This window comes from Dryobates pubescens, assembly GCF_014839835.1.
Source record: "Dryobates pubescens isolate bDryPub1 chromosome 41 unlocalized genomic scaffold, bDryPub1.pri SUPER_41_unloc_2, whole genome shotgun sequence".
Classification (NCBI taxonomy): Eukaryota; Metazoa; Chordata; class Aves; order Piciformes; family Picidae; genus Dryobates; species Dryobates pubescens.
The window spans coordinates 286,133-302,192 of record NW_026530686.1 but is presented as its reverse complement, the minus strand read 5'-3'; the positions used below and the strand labels follow the sequence as shown (position 1 = coordinate 302,192).

The following is a 16,060-nucleotide window of genomic DNA, read 5'->3' as shown; positions in this document are numbered from 1 at the left end:
TTAGTAGCTGTTTCACCTTTTCTCCCCCCAAAAGGAGGCTGAGAACCGGGGGGGGAGGGGCGGGGGGGGGGGGAGGGGTTTTTGGGGGGTGGGGGTCTTGAGGAAGGATTTTTTGGGGGGGCCCCCCCCCTCTCTCCAGTTAGTGGCTCTCTATATAGACAGATGGACAGAGGGGGGGGCCCACGTTAATAGCAGAGCTCTACGTTAGCAGCAGCAACAGGGCTGAGGGGGGGGTCCCAGCCCCTCTGTTTGGGGGGGGGCACCGATTATCAGTGACACAACCCCCCCACGGTGTCCCCACCCCAGCCTGGATTTTGGGGGGGGTCAGCACAAGGAGGAGCAACACAGGTCGGGGGGGGGGGGGGGGGGGTTCTTCCTGCTTGTTTCCCCTCCCCCCTGAGTGTGATGAGCCCCAGGAAAGTGGGGGGGAGGGGGGAACCCCAAGCTGGGGGGGCAGGAGGGGATCCTGGGGTTGGGGGAGGGTCTTCAGGCCCAGATGTGTGGTGTCAGCTCACTGGGGTGGCCCCAGGTGGCCCCAAGGGGCTGGAGGTGGCCTTGTCCCTGCTCCCCTCCCTGGGGACCACCTCTCGACAGGGGCTTGCGGGGGGGATGCTGAGGAGGGGTCCTGGGCTGGTGGGCCCCAGGCCCAAAGGTGCAGTGAGAGGCTCCAGGCTCAGCTCTCTGGGGTGTCCCTGCTGTCCCCCAGGGGCTGGAGGAGGCCTTGTGTGGGTGTCCCCCCCTCCCCCCAACCCTGGGGACCACCTCTGGCCAGGGTCATGCCCTGGGGGGGGGTCTCCGGGTAGGGAGGGGGCAGGGGGCACATAGCCCCCCCCCAGCAGGCACCTGTGAGGTCCCCAGGCCACAGGGGAGGGGGACAATGGCCCAGGAGGGATGGGACAGGGAGGAGCTGGTGGCATCTCCAGGGCTTGGCACCTCTGGCACGGGTGGCACTTGAGGGCTGGTTGCAGCTGTGGTGCTGGTGGCATCTGCAGGGCTTGGTGGCACCTCTGGCACGGGTGGCACTTGCAGCTCTGCTGCCAGTTCCAGGGCTGGTGGCATCTCTGGGGCTGGTGGCACCTCGGAGGCTGTGACACTTCCAGGGCTGGTGACAATTCCGTGGCTGAGGCCATCTCTGGCTCTGGAGGCACCTCCGGGACGAGTGCCACCGCGGGGGCTGGTGGCACCTCCGGGGCTAGTGGCAGCTCCGGGGCTAGTGGCAGCTCCGGGGCCACCTCCACGGCTGGTGACGACTCCAGGGGCCGGTGGCGCCTCCCAGGCTGGTGACAATCTCGGGGGGGTGCCGGTGGCGGCACCTCCCGGGCCGGGGACGCTTGCAGGGCTGGTGACGATTCCGGGGGGCTGGGAGGGGGACGCGGGGCCGGTGCCACCGCCAGGCTCGATGTCCCCGCCGCGGGCGGCGGCCCCGGGGCGGCGGCGGCTCAGACGTTGCTGATGCGGACGCTGAGGGCTCCCTCCCGCTCCCTCTCGGCCGCCTCCCGCAGCGACTCCTCCAGCTTCGCCTTCTCGGGGTCCCCGAAGCGGACGTCCTGGCGCAGGCAGCAGGGCGCCGCCACCTTCACCACCTGGTCGAAGAGGCTGAAGTCCGCCACGTACTTGCCGCTGGGCGAGAGGGAGATGGCAGGGCTGAACTCGTAGCCCCAGAGGATCTCCTCGGGCAGGTAGGAGGTGCGCACCTGGCAGGTGGCGCTGGTGGACTCCACGGTGCCGCTCAGGATCACCACCAGCTCGAAGTCTCCCTCCCCGCTGCGCAGCTCCACGTCCCGCAGGGGGCTGGCGGCGTCCAGCACGTGGTAGAAGGTGAGGGGCAGGATGAGGAAGGGGCTGTCCGAGGAGGTGTCCACCTGGAAGTCGACGTTGAGCTGGTTGAGGCGCAGGCTCTCGCCCTCCTTGCCCAGCTGGGTCTGCAGCAGCTTGCCGGTGACCTGGCAGCCGATGAGGAGGCTGCGGCGCATGTTGGCCACCCGCACCATCAGGCAGGTCTTGCCCTCGTGCTGCGCCACCACCGCCTTCTGGCTGAAGCGGATGGTCTCGGCGCGCTTCTTGGGCCGCGCCAGCTTGGCCAGGAAGGTGCCGGTGATGAAGATCTCCAGGATGGTGGTGAGCACCAGCTGGCTGATGAGCAGCACGATGGCCAGGGGGCACTCCTCGCTGATGTAGCGGAAGCCGTAGCCGATGGTGGTCTGCGACTCCAGCGAGAAGAGGAAGGCCCCCGTGAGGGTGTGGACCTGCATGACGCAGGGGGTGTGGTTGGCCGGGGGGGCGAACTCCAGCAGGTCCCCGTGCAGCACGGCCACCAGGTACCAGACCACGCCGAAGGCGAACCAGGTGCCGGCGAAGGTGGCGGAGAAGAGCAGCAGCTTGTAGCGCCACTGCATGTCGATGAAGGTGGTCCACAGGTCCTTGAGGTACAGGAAGCTCTTGTCCGTGATATGCTCCATCCGCACGTTGCTGCGGCCGTCCTTGGTCAGCACCCGGCGCCGCCGCAGCCCCGCGGCCACCAGGGGGCGGCTGTCGGTCTGCGTCGTCTGGCTGTAGTACACCTTGGTGGCCGAGGTCATCTGCGGGGCGGGGGAGAGGCGGGTGGGAGTGGGGAGAGGGAGGGAGGGAGAGGGAGAAGGATGGAGATGGTTGCATATGGATATGGATGGATGGATGGATGGATGGATGGATGGATGGATGGATGGATGGATGGATGGATGGATGGAGATGGATAAGAAGGAAGGGATGGTTGGAGAAGGTGGGTGGGTAGGTGGGTGGAGGGAGGGAGGGATGGAGATGGTTAAGAGGGAGGAAGGGATAGGTGGAGAAAATGAATGGAAGGATGGAGAGGGATAGAACATGGTGAGAGGATGAACAGTGGAGCAAGGGCCTGGCTGACCCTGGGGGACAGAACTGATGCTGCTGGGGACAGCAGGGGCTGGGGACACCGGCGGATGGGACATCGCCGAGGGGCGGAGGATGGAGAGGAAGGGCCACGGGGCCGGGGCCAAGGCCAGCCGTGGGGGGTGGGGGGGCAGGGCCGGGTGGGTGGGAGCCATGGAGGGGACACCTCCCCCTCCTTGTCCCCTTCCGGCCGGTGGCAGCGCCAGGCGCGCTTCCGTCCCTGTCCCTGTCCCCGCGGGCACAGAAAGTCTCTTTCAGCCCCCGCCAGCCGCTGGCTCCGCGGCCGCTTCCGCCGCGGCTGCGGCGAGGGCACCGTGCCGGGGACACCGGGGACAAGGTGGCAGCCTGGGGGGTCCCTGTGCTCGCCAAAGCTGGCGGGGGACAAGGATGGCACTGCCCCCGGCCCGGCTGTGCCATGTCCCCTCCCGGCGGAAAGCCCTACAGGGGGACACCAGGGCCATGGACCTGGCCCCCTGCAGCTGAGCCTGGGGGAGTCCCCAGAGCCACTGTGTGTCCCCAGGGCCACCCTGACCCTAGAGCCACCCTGACCCTAGAGCCACCCAGTCCCCACAGGCACGACCTGTCCTGGAGCCACCATACCCCCAGTGCGCTGCCCAGGTCCCTGCCCTTCTCAGGGGCTTCTCAGGGGTCCCTCTGCCCTCTCTGTCACCTACTGCAGTGTCCCCTGACCCCTCTTTGGTGTCCCCACGCTCAGCTCCGGGAGTCTCTGCACCCCCCCGGCTGCCCCCACCCCCATTTTTGGAGCCTGTGCCCCCCACCCCCCCAGCTGCGTTTTGGGGTCAGCGCACCCCATAAAGCCTCCTGCCCCCCGGGCAGGCTCCCGTGAGGGACACAGGTTGTGACAAGCCAGCTCTTGTTCCCGGCGCGGGGACGGTGCCCGCGGGCACGGCCGCTGCCGCCAGCCTGGTTACCCATTAACACCCCTGGCACACCCCCGCCCCCCCCCCCCCCGTGCCTCAGTTTCCCCCCCGGCTGTTCGGGGGGGGGGGGGGGGGTGGTGTTGGTGGGGAGGGGTCCAGCCCTACCTGGGGGGCCCACTGCAGGATGGGGGAGGGGACGGACATGGGGACACCTTCCCACCCCTCCCCACGTCCTGCTGGCACCACCAGCCTGGGCAGCGTTCCCATGCCCTCCCAGTGCCAGCCCGAGCCGGGCTCCGTGCCAGCAGCATCCCCCCCACCCCCACCCCAGCCCATTGGAAACTGGGGCGCCAGGCTCGGTGCCACTGTGCCAACCGGGAGCAGGGGGGCAGGGGGTGACCAACCCCCATCCCCAGCGCGGGTCAGGGTGGCGAGGGGCAGATGCCATGGGGTTGAGGGGTGCGGGGCGGGCACGGGGGGTTGGTGGCAGGGGCCAGGGCGGGGCGGGGGGGGCCGGCCGGGGACAGTGAGGCCATTGTGAGCCCCAGCGGCGAAGCCTCCATGGCCGCCTGGGCACAAAGGAGCTTTGAGAGGCCTCTTCGTTAGCATGCAGGGCCCTGCCTGCCCTGTCGCCAGCCAGGGGTCCCGGGGGGGGGGTCCTGCCACCCACCTACCCACTGTGCCAGCGGCCACCCGGCCCTGCATGCCCCTCTCTGTGCCCCTTCGCCCTCCCCTGCACCCCCACGTCAGGACCTGCTCTGAGCCCCGGTTTGGGATGGGTGAGGAAGAGGAAGGGCCACAAGTTCTGCACCCCTCTGCCACCCCCTGCCACCTACTTTCACCTACTGTCACCCACTGTCACCTCCATGCCACCCACACTGAGGGCTTTGGGTTGTGTGTGTCCCCTCCCCAGCCCTCCTCAGAGCTGCAGATTTGGGGTAAAAAAAGCCTCTTTTGGCTCCCCCTGCCCCCCAGGCTCCCTCCCAGCCATGCCAGGGGAGGGCTGGGACTGGCACTGGGGGGTCCCCAAGGCCACCTCCATGCCAGTGCTGGCACAGCTCAGCCTTCTGTAGCCAGCAGCCACCAGGGCACCGGGCACCGGAGCCCCCTGCAGCTGGCCCCAGCAACCCCCAGCCCACACCAGGTGCCCCCAGCCCAGTTAGCCCCCAGCAGGGGCACCCCCAGCCCAGTTAACCCACACCAGGTGCCCCCAGCCCAGTTAGCCCCCAGCAGGGGCACCCCCAGGCTGCTGATCCTGCAGCCTGGTTAACCCTCAGCAGGGCTAATCCAGAGGTAGATTATCCTGCAGCTGGGATAACTCAGACCTGGTTAACCCAGACCTGGATAACCCAGACCTGGATAACCCAGACCTGGGATAACTCCCAGCCCAGCTGTCCCAGTGTGGTTAGTCCACAGTGGTTTACCCCCAGCCCAGCCAACCTGTGGCCTCACTAACCCACATCCCAGTTAATCCACCATGACTAACCCACATCCCAGTTAATCCACCATGACTAACCCACATCCCAGTTAATCCACCATGACTAACCCACATCCCAGTTAATCCAGTGTGACTAATCTGTGGCCCTGCTAATCCGCAGCCTGGCTAATCCCATAGGACTAACCCCCAGCCCGGTTAACCCCCAGTCTCATCAAGCCCCAGCCCAGTTAACACCCAGCCTGGTTAACCCACAGCTTGGTTAACTCACAGCTTGGTTAACCCACAGCCTGGTTAACCCACAGCCTGGTTAACCCACAGCTTGGTTAACCCGCAGCTTGGTTAACCCCCAGCCTGGTTAACCCCCAGCCTGGTTAACCCACAGCCTGGTTAACCCCCAGCCTGGTTAACCCACAGCTTGGTTAACTCACAGCTTGGTTAACCCCCAGCCTGGTTAACCCACAGCTTGGTTAACCCACAGCTTGGTTAACTCACAGCCTGGTTAACCTGCAGCCTGGTTAACCTGCAGCCTGGTTAACCCACAGCCTGGTTAACCCCCAGCCTGGCTAACTCCCCTCCACCCCCCCAATGCCCTTGAAATGTCCCAGTCCTGGGGACTGAGCCCAGGGAACCTTTTGGGGTAACCTGGCTGAGCCCCCCCCCCCAGGGCTGTGACACCAGTGGGGGGCACTGCGGGGGGGGGGTCTCTTCTCCTGGAGTGGGGAAGGGTCTCAGGGGCCAGGGGTGTGGGGACATCACCGCGGATGGAAGGGGACACACAGGGGGAGATGGGGGACAGGGGTGGGGGGACACAGAGACATGGAGTACAGGGGTGGGGGGACATGGGGACACAGGCACCTGGTGTACAGGGGCAGGGGGTACAGGGGTGGGGGTACAGGGCAGGGGGACATGGGGACAGGGGACACGAGGGGACAGGGCACAGAGCTGTGCAGCAGAGGGCTGCAGCGACACAGGGACAGAGTGTGGGGTACAGGGGGCTTGGGGACATGGGGAGGGGGGATACAGGGATGGGGGACTGGGGACAGGGCAGGAGGGGGTGGGGGGACACAGGGACATGGGGTCTGGGGCTGTGGGTTAGAGGGGACACAGGGTAAGGGGACAGGGGGTGATGGGACAAGGGTGGAGGGAGATGGGGACACGGGGCAGGGGGTCTGGGGGCTGTGGGTTTCGAGGGACACAGGGTCCTGGGGTCTGGGGTCGTGGCTTACAGGGAACACCAGGGCCTGGGGCTGCAGGGTCTGGGGTCAGGTAGCTCTGTGGGGGCACCGGAGCTGTGTGCTTACAGGGTCCCGGTCCCGGGGGTCCTGGTCCCGGGGGTCCCGGTCCCGGTTCAGTGTCACTGTCAGGTGCCCGCAGCCCCTGGGACACCCCCGGGCCCCCCCGCGGCCGCCCCTTACCTTGCTCGGGGAGGGGTCCCGGGGTCCCGGCCGCGCTCAGCCCCGCCGCCGGCTCCCCATGGGCTTTATGGCTCAGGCGGGACGGGACGGGACGGGACGGGGCCCCCCCCGGTGTGTGTGTCCCGTCCCCCCCCTCACGGGGCCCGAGACGCCTCGCCGGGCCCGGCTGGCACCGATTGGCGGGGAGGGGAGGGGGCCCGGACCGGGGAGGAGCCGCCGGGGGCGGGCCGGGGGGTAATGGGGTGGAAAACCGAGAAACCGAGAAAAGGAGCCGGCCCGCACCGGGTCACGTTACCGGGCACGGGGGGTGGCGGGGGAGTGAGGGGACCCTGCCCGCAGGGCACCGGCACCGGGGGGAATGGGGAGGGTGATCCGGGAGGGGTCCCTGGTACTGGCAACCGGGAGCGTTCAGGCAGTGTCTGCCACGCTCCGGTACCGGGAGTCCTGCATGGGTCTCCAGAGCTCCGGTAGCGGCACCGGGAGAGTCCAGGCAGAGTCTGCCGGGGTCCGGTACCGGGAGGCTCCAGACGGCTACCCCGGGGTCCGGCGCCGGTCCTGGAGTGGGGCATCCCGGTAGCATCCCCGGGACTCCGGTGCCGGGACGGTCCCGGGAGGTTCCCCAGGGTCCGATACCAGCACAGGAAGGGTCCCCAGGACGCCGGTACCGGCACCGGGAGGGTCCGGGCAAGTGCCTCTTGCTCCGGTACCGACCCCGGCGTTGGGGGGCTCCGAGCCGGGGCTCCGTGCTCCGGTACAAAGCAAGGTTAGGGTCTCCCGTGTCACGCCCCCCTCCGACCACCCCCCGGGGACAGAAGCGGGGGGGGAGGGGTGTCCGTGGGGCCGGGGATCTGTCAGTCCGTGGGTCGCGGCCGCCCCACGCGAGGCCCCGCAGCCGCCGGTTCCCCGGGACCGAGGCACAAAGAAGCCTTTGTCCGCCCGGGAGTGGGGGGGGCGAACGGGGGCGGCCTCGGGCACCGGGGGAGGGTCTGGGCTACGGAGGGGGGGAATGGGCTAGTGGGGGCTGGGCTGGGGGGGGGGCAGGGGGGGACTGGCTTGTGACCACCGATCCTTGGCTACCGGCGGGGGGGGCTGGGCTAGTGGGGGGGGGAAACTGGGCTAGCGGGGGGGGTCCCAGGGTAATGATGAGGGTCCAGGACTGGAGGCCGGGAGGGGGTAGGGAGCTGGGCTAGTGGCGGGGGGGGCTGGGCTAGTGGGGGGGAAGGATCTGGAGTAATTGGGAGCCAGCACTGGGCCAGTGATGGGGGTCCTGGGCTAGTAGGGGGAGGGGTCCGGGGTTAGTGATGGGGGGGCCTGGGCTAATGGTGAGGCGCCCTGGGCTAGTAATGGGGGGGATTGGGCTAGTTAAGGGGGGGGGGGATTGGGCCAGCGATGGGGGCTGGGCTAGTAATGGGAGGTCCTGAGCCAATTCGGGGGGAGCTGCTATGGCGGGGGGGGGGCACTGGGCTAACGGTGGGGAGCCCTGGGCTAGTGCTGGGGGCGCTGGGCTAGCGGAGGGGGTCCCAGGCTAGCGGTGGCAGGGCTGGGTTAGCGACGGCGAGCCCTGGGCTAGTGGGGGGCGTCAAGCCAGTAATGGGGGGCCAGGGCTGGGGGCGGGGGGAGCTGGGCTAATAGCGGGGAGCCCTGGGCTAATGCTGGGGAGCCCTGCTCCGGCGGGGGGGTCCCGGGGGCGGGCGCTGCTCGGTATTTTTAGCGGCGCGCTCCCGGTCGCTGCCGTTGCCGGGGAACGGCGGGAGCGTGCAGGGGGCGGGGGGGGGGCACCGGGGAACGAAGGGGGGGCGGGGGGGGGATGCTCCAGTGACCGGGACCACACCGGGAGCTGCTCCGGTAACCGGGGGGGGGGGGCGCCTGCAGTGCGGGGGGGCTTCGGTGCTGCGCGGCCCGGCGGGAGCGGCGGCGGCTCCGGGGGCGAGCGGTGAGTGCGGGGTTGGGGGGGGGGGAGACAGCGCGGGGGAGGGGGACACAGGCAGGACTCTGCTGCACCCCCCGCACCTGATCACCCCCCGCAGCCCCCCCGCAGCGCACGGGGATGGCACCGGCGCTCCCCCTCCCACCCCGGCGTCATCTGGGGGTGGGAGAGAGACCCCTGGCACCGACCCCTCCCCAGTCATTGCCCTACATCACTGACCCCCATCTCTGACCCCCATCCCTGCCCCCCATCTCTGACCCCTATCACTGCCCCCCATCTCTGACCCCCATCACTGCCCCCCATCACTGCCCCCCATCTCTGACCCCCTATCACTGCCCCCCATCTCCAACCCCCATCACTGCCCCCCATCTCTGACCCCCTATCACTGCCCCCCATCTCCAACCCCCATCACTGCCCCCATCTCTGACCCCCCCCCAACACTGCCCCCATCCCTGCCCCACTATCACTGCCCCCCATCCCTGCCCATCACTGCCCCCCATCTCTGACCCCCCCATCACTGCCCCCCATCTCCAACCCCCATCACTGCCCCCCGTCCCTCCCCCCAATCCCTGCCCCCCATCTCTGACCCCCATTCCTGACCCCCCAGTCTCTGACTCCCTATCCTTGCCCTCATCCCTGCCCCCCGTGTGCACACGTATGTGCTGCACAGGCCCCCGGGCACACCCACGTGTGCAGCTGTGTGCAGGGCTGAGGGCACACACGTGTGCTCCACCTGACCCTGGGGTCAGGACTGGGCATGTGTGTGACAGATGGAACACATGAGGGTGTGACACGTGTGTTGCACGTGGGTGTCACGTGTGACATGTCTGTGGCTGCAGCTGTCTGTGCCTGCATGTGTTCATGTGTGCCTGGCATGTTCATCTGTACACGTATGTCCACACCTGTGTGTCTGCAGGCCTCTGCACACGTGTGCAGCATGTTGGTGCCCTCATGAGTGTGCACATGCACGTGGCACACGTGTGTACATGTGTTTGTGCACACCTGTGTGTGTCTGCAGGCCTCTGCACACGTGTGGGAGCGTGTTCACGTGAACTGATGTGTGCACGTGTGGGGCATGTTCACCAGCACACGCGTGTGTGCGGCCATGTGTGCACACCTGTGTGTCTGCAGGGCGCTGTGCATGTGTGTGGTGTGGCCCTGTGTAACACACATGTGTGTCCATGTGTAACATGTGTGTGTGTCCATGTGTAACTAACACACATACATGTCAGTGTGCTCCTGTGTAACATACGTGTGTGGTGTGTCCCTGTGTAACACACGTGTGTGTGTCCCTGTGTAACACACATAGGTGTCCCTGTGCTCCTGTGTGACATGTGTCTGTGTGTCCATGTGGAACACACGTGTGTGTGTCCGTGTGTAACACACATAGGTGTCCCTGTGCTCCTGTGTGACATGTGTCTGTGTGTCCATGTGGAACACACGTGTGTGTCCGTGTGTAACACACATAGGTGTCCCTGTGCTCCTGTGTGACATCTGTCTGTGTGTCCATGTGTAACACACGTGTGTGTGTCCGTGTGTAACACACATAGGTGTCCCTGTGCTCCTGTGTGACATGTGTCTGTGTGTCCATGTGTAACACACGTGTGTGTGTCCCTGTGTAACACACATAGGTGTCCCTGTGCTCCTGTGTGACATGTGTCTGTGTGTCCATGTATAACACACGTGTGTGTGTCCCTGTGTAACACACATAGGTGTCCCTGTGCTCCTGTGTGACATGTGTCTGTGTGTCCATGTGTAACACACGTGTGTGTGTCCCTGTGTAACACACATAGGTGTCCCTGTGCTCCTGTGTAACATCTGTCTGTGTGTCCATGTATAACACACGTGTGTGTGTCCGTGTGTAACACACATAGGTGTCCCTGTGCTCCTGTGTGACATGTGTCTGTGTGTCCATGTGTAACACACGTGTGTGTGTCCGTGTGTAACACACATAGGTGTCCCTGTGCTCCTGTGTGACATGTGTCTGTGTGTCCATGTGGAACACACGTGTGTGTGTCCGTGTGTAACACACATAGGTGTCCCTGTGCTCCTGTGTAACATGTGTCTGTCCATGTGGAACACACGTGTGTATGTCCGTGTGTAACACACATAGGTGTCCCTGTGCTCCTGTGTGACATGTGTCTGTGTGTCCATGTATAACACACGTGTGTGTGTCCGTGTGTAACACACATAGGTGTCCCTGTGCTCCTGTGTGACATGTGTCTGTGTGTCCATGTGGAACACACGTGTGTGTGTCCGTGTGTAACACACATAGGTGTCCCTGTGCTCCTGTGTGACATGTGTCTGTGTGTCCATGTATAACACACGTGTGTGTGTCCGTGTGTAACACACATAGGTGTCCCTGTGCTCCTGTGTGACATGTGTCTGTGTGTCCATGTGGAACACACGTGTGTGTGTCCCTGTGTAACACACATAGGTGTCCCTGTGCTCCTGTGTAACACGTGCCCATGCATCCATGTGGAACACACGTGTGTGTGTCCGTGTGTAACACACATAGGTGTCCCTGTGCTCCTGTGTGACATGTGTCTGTGTGTCCATGTGTAACACACGTGTGTGTGTCCGTGTGTAACACACATAGGTGTCCCTGTGCTCCTGTGTGACATGTGTCTGTGTGTCCATGTATAACACACGTGTGTGTGTCCCTGTGTAACACACATAGGTGTCCCTGTGCTCCTGTGTGACATGTGTCTGTGTGTCCCTGTGTAACACACGTGTGTGTGTCCGTGTGTAACACACATAGGTGTCCCTGTGCTCCTGTGTGACATGTGTCTGTGTGTCCATGTGGAACACACGTGTGTGTGTCCCTGTGTAACACACATAGGTGTCCCTGTGCTCCTGTGTAACACGTGCCCATGCATCCATGTGGAACACACGTGTGTGTGTCCGTGTGTAACACACATAGGTGTCCCTGTGCTCCTGTGTGACATGTGTCTGTGTGTCCATGTGTAACACACGTGTGTGTCCGTGTGTAACACACATAGGTGTCCCTGTGCTCCTGTGTGACATGTGTCTGTGTGTCCATGTGGAACACACGTGTGTGTGTCCGTGTGTAACACACATAGGTGTCCCTGTGCTCCTGTGTGACATGTGTCTGTGTGTCCATGTATAACACAAGTGTCTGTGTCCGTGTGTAACACACATAGGTGTCCCTGTGCTCCTGTGTGACATGTGTCTGTGTGTCCATGTGTAACACACGTGTGTGTCCGTGTGTAACACACATAGGTGTCCCTGTGCTCCTGTGTGACATGTGTCTGTGTGTCCATGTGGAACACACGTGTGTGTGTCCGTGTGTAACACACATAGGTGTCCCTGTGCTCCTGTGTGACACGTGCCCATGCATCCATGTGGAACACACGTGTGTGTGTCCGTGTGGAACACACGTGTGAGTGTGTGCCCACGTGTGCCTCACCTGTGTGCACCGCGGCTCTCTGCGTGTGGCAAGGCTGTGTGAGCACACGCGTGTGCACCCCTCCCCACCTCCCGCCTCAGTTTCCCCCAGCCCCCCAGGCAGCCTCCCCCTCCAAAGCGGGAGGCACCGGGAGGGTTCCACCACCCTGACCCCTGCGCTTGTGTCCCCCCCGCCCCCGGCAGGCTCCGATGGCTCAGGACAGCGCCGCCTGCGGGGGGGTCCCGCCCGAGGGCAAGCTCCCCCTGGCGGCGGCGCGGCGGCGCGGCGGCCGCAAGCGGCAGCGCTACGTGGAGAAGGACGGCAAGTGCAACGTGCAGCACGGCAACGTGCGGGAGACCTACCGGTACCTCACCGACATCTTCACCACCCTGGTGGACCTCAAGTGGCGCTTCAGCCTCCTGGTCTTCATCCTGGCCTACGCCGTCACCTGGCTCTTCTTCGGCCTCATCTGGTGGTTCATCGCCTACTGCCGCGGCGACCTGGAGCACCTGGAGGACCACGCCTGGACCCCCTGCGTCAACAACCTCAACGGCTTCGTCTCCGCCTTCCTCTTCTCCATCGAGACCGAGACCACCATCGGCTACGGGCACCGGGTGATCACCGACAAGTGCCCCGAGGGCATCGTGCTGCTGCTGCTCCAGGCCATCCTGGGCTCCATGGTCAACGCCTTCATGGTGGGCTGCATGTTCGTGAAGATCTCCCAGCCCAACAAGAGGGCAGAGACCTTGGTCTTCTCCTCCCACGCCGTGGTGTCCCTGCGGGACGACCGCCTCTGCCTGATGTTCCGCGTGGGGGACCTGAGGGACTCCCACATCGTGGAGGCCTCCATCAGGGCCAAGCTGATCAAGTCCAAGCAGACGCAGGAGGGAGAGTTCATCCCCCTGGACCAGACCGACCTGAGCGTGGGCTTCGAGACGGGGGACGACCGGCTCTTCCTCGTGTCCCCCCTCATCATCAGCCACGAGATCGACGAGCGCAGCCCCTTCTGGGACGTCTCGAGGCACCAGCTGGAGAAGGACGACTTCGAGATCGTCGTCATCCTCGAGGGCATGGTGGAGGCCACGGGTAAGCAGGCGGGGAGGGGCGTGCCCGGGGCGCCAGCGCCTCCGTGGGCATCCGGCATCTCTGTGGAGACCCAGCATATCCATGGGGATCCATCACACCCGTGGGGATCCATCACCTCCATGGGCATCCAGCGCCTCTGTGGGGATCCAGCACCTCCATGGGGATCCATCACACCCATGGGGATCCAGCACCTCCATGGGCATCCAGCGCCTCTGTGGGGATCCAGCACCTCCATGGGGATCCATCACACCCATGGGGATCCATCACCTCCATGGGCATCCAGCGCCTCTGTGGGGATCCATCACACCCATGGGAATCCATTATATCCATGGGCATCCAGCACCTCCATGGGGATCCATCACCTCCATGGGCATCCAGCGCCTCTGTGGGGATCCAGCATCTCTGTGGGGATCCAGCATCTCTGTGGGGATCCATCACACCCATGGGAATCCATTATATCCATGGGCATCCAGCACCTCCATGGGGATCCATCACCTCCATGGGCATCCAGCGCCTCTGTGGGGATCCAGCATCTCTGTGGGGATCCATCACACCCATGGGGATCCATTATATCCATGGGCATCCAGCACCTCCATGGGGATCCATCACCTCCGTGGGCATCCAGCGCCTCCATGGGGATCCATCAAATTCATGGGGATCCATTATATCCATGGGCATCCAGCACCTCCATGGGGATCCAGCATCTCTGTGGGGATCCAGCATCTCTGTGGGGATCCATCATACCCATGGGGATCCATCACACCCATGGGGATCCATCACCTCCATGGGGATCCAGCATCTCTGTGGGGATCCATCATATCCATGGGGCTCCATCACACCCATGGGGCTCCATCACCCCCGTGGGCATCCAGCGCCTCCATGGGGATCCAGTATCTCTGTGGGGATCAAGCACCTCTGTGGGTATCCATTACACCCATGGGGATCCATCACCTCCATGGGGATCCATTATATCCATGGGCATCTAGCACCTCCATGGGCATCCAGCGCCTCTGTGGGGATCAAGCCTCTCCGTGGGCATCCATCACCTCCGTGGGCATCCATCACCTCCGTGGGGATCCATCACCTCCGTGGGGATCCATCACACCCATGGGCATCCATCACCTCCGTGGGGATCCATCACACCCATGGGCATCCATCACACCCATGGGCATCCATCATCTCCATGGGGATCCATCACCTCCGTGGGGATCCATCACCTCCGTGGGGATCCATCACACCCATGGGCATCCATCATCTCCATGGGGATCCATCACCTCCGTGGGGATCCATCACCTCCGTGGGGATCCATCACACCCATGGGCATCCATCACCTCCGTGGGGATCCATCACCTCCGTGGGGATCCATCACCTCCGTGGGGACCTCTCAGCTGTGTGGGGAATGCTTCCCCCCCCCGGGGACAGCCCAGCTCCATGAGGTCTCCATGTGGGCACCTTGGCTCCATGGGGACTTCTCCCCTCTGTGGGGACACCTCCCTGGGGGCACCTCCACGGCACATCTCACCCCCACGAGGAGCCCTCCGTGGGCACAGCGCTGCCCCCTGCCCCACCCCATGTCCCTACCTGCTCCTGTTAGGGAGGGGACCCTCAACCCCCCACCCCCCACCCCCCCCCGCTGCAGTCTGTGGCTCCTGCCCGCGCTGGGTGCTGCAGATCCCGGGGTGCCCGCGGCCCAGGCTGATGCTGTGCCCTGTGCTGGGTGCCCGGGCAGGGATGACGTGCCAGGCCCGGAGCTCCTACCTGGCAGACGAGGTGCTGTGGGGGCACCGCTTCACCCCCCTGCTCAGCCTGGAGGAAGGTTTCTACGAGGTGGACTACGGTGGCTTCCACCACACCGTGCCCGTGCCCACCCCGGCCTGCAGTGCCCGCCAGCTGGCCGCCGCCGCTGCCCGCCGCGATGCCCACCTCTACTGGTCCATCCCCAGCCGCCTGGACCAGCCGCTGGAGGAAGCAGCAGTGGGAGGGGGGGAGCCTGATACCCCCCCCCGGCCTGACACCCCCAGCCCAGGCACCCCTGAAACCCCTGACACCCCTCGGGAGAGCAATGGCACCTTGGCCAGCCCTGAGGAGCGGTGATGGGCATGGGGGTGGGCATGGGGGTGCTGGGCACCCTGCTGCTCCCCACTGTATTATAATAAACCCACCCCCCCCCCAACAAAAAGTGGTGGTCTTAGGGTGCTGGATTTGGGGGTGTGGCTGAGCTTGGGGTGGGGGTGCCCCACCCAGCCTTGCCAGAGGGGATGCCAGGCAGGGATGAGTGCCCCCCAGCTTTGGAAGGTGAAGGGGGAGAGGGAATAAAGATTGGCACTGCAGGTGGGGGAGCTGGGAGGGGGCTCTAAGGGGGTGAAGACCCTCAGGGTGGGAGGGGGAGACCTGGAGCTGCTGGGCAGGGGCCAGAGGAGGCCAAGATGAGCAGAGGCTGCAGAGCCTCCCCTGTGGGCACAGCCTGGGAGGGTTGGGGCTGTGGAGCCTGGAGAAGGCTTCAGGAAGACCTCAGAGCAGTTCCAGCGCCTGAAGGAGCTCCAGGAGAGCTGGGGAGGGACTTGGGACCAGGGCTGGGAGTGCCAGGATGAGGGAGGCTGTGGCTACCTCCTGCCTGGAGGTGTTCAGGACCAGGCTGGATGAGGCCCTGAGCAGCCTGGGCTGGGGGGAGGGGTCCCTGGCAGGGGCTTGGAGCTGGCTGAGCTTTGAGCTCCCCTCCAGCCCAACCCGTTCCATGAAACCGTGACGTAAGGCTCTCTGCGAGGGGTGCAGGGTCACCAGAGACCCCCCCCAGGGCGGGCAGGGAAGGCCATGACCCCCATGACCCCCCCCAGGGTTGCAGGGTGTGTTACTAAGGGCATGGGGACCCCCAGGGCGAGCGGCGACGTCCCCAAGGATCTTCCCCAGCGAGCTCGGGGAAGCGAAGGGAGCCGAGCCGGGGCTGAGCGGAGCCGAACGGAAACGACTGGAGCCGAGCGGAGCCGAGCGGAGCCGAGCCGG

The 16,060-nt window shown here is 64.9% G+C and overlaps 2 protein-coding genes across 2 annotated transcripts; one reads left to right on the top strand and one right to left on the bottom strand.

Annotated features, from left to right (window-relative positions):
• Positions 1–1,396: 1,396 nt before the first annotated feature.
• On the bottom strand, positions 1,397–6,821 carry KCNJ10 (potassium inwardly rectifying channel subfamily J member 10). The gene is made up of 2 exons (XM_054179184.1): positions 6,639–6,821; positions 1,397–2,579 (listed from the first exon to the last, which is right to left on the bottom strand). Exon 2 carries the CDS (start codon positions 2,577–2,579, stop codon positions 1,440–1,442), a length of 1,140 nt encoding a protein of 379 aa, XP_054035159.1. The 5' UTR covers positions 6,639–6,821; the 3' UTR covers positions 1,397–1,439.
• A 1,698-nt stretch (positions 6,822–8,519) lies between these two features.
• KCNJ9 (potassium inwardly rectifying channel subfamily J member 9) lies at positions 8,520–15,222 on the top strand. Its single transcript, XM_054179183.1, has 3 exons — positions 8,520–8,571; positions 12,178–13,060; positions 14,790–15,222. The coding sequence occupies exons 2-3, from the start codon at positions 12,184–12,186 to the stop codon at positions 15,152–15,154; spliced, it is 1,242 nt and encodes a 413-aa protein (XP_054035158.1). The 5' UTR covers positions 8,520–8,571; positions 12,178–12,183; the 3' UTR covers positions 15,155–15,222.
• The last annotated feature ends 838 nt before the right edge of the window (positions 15,223–16,060 follow it).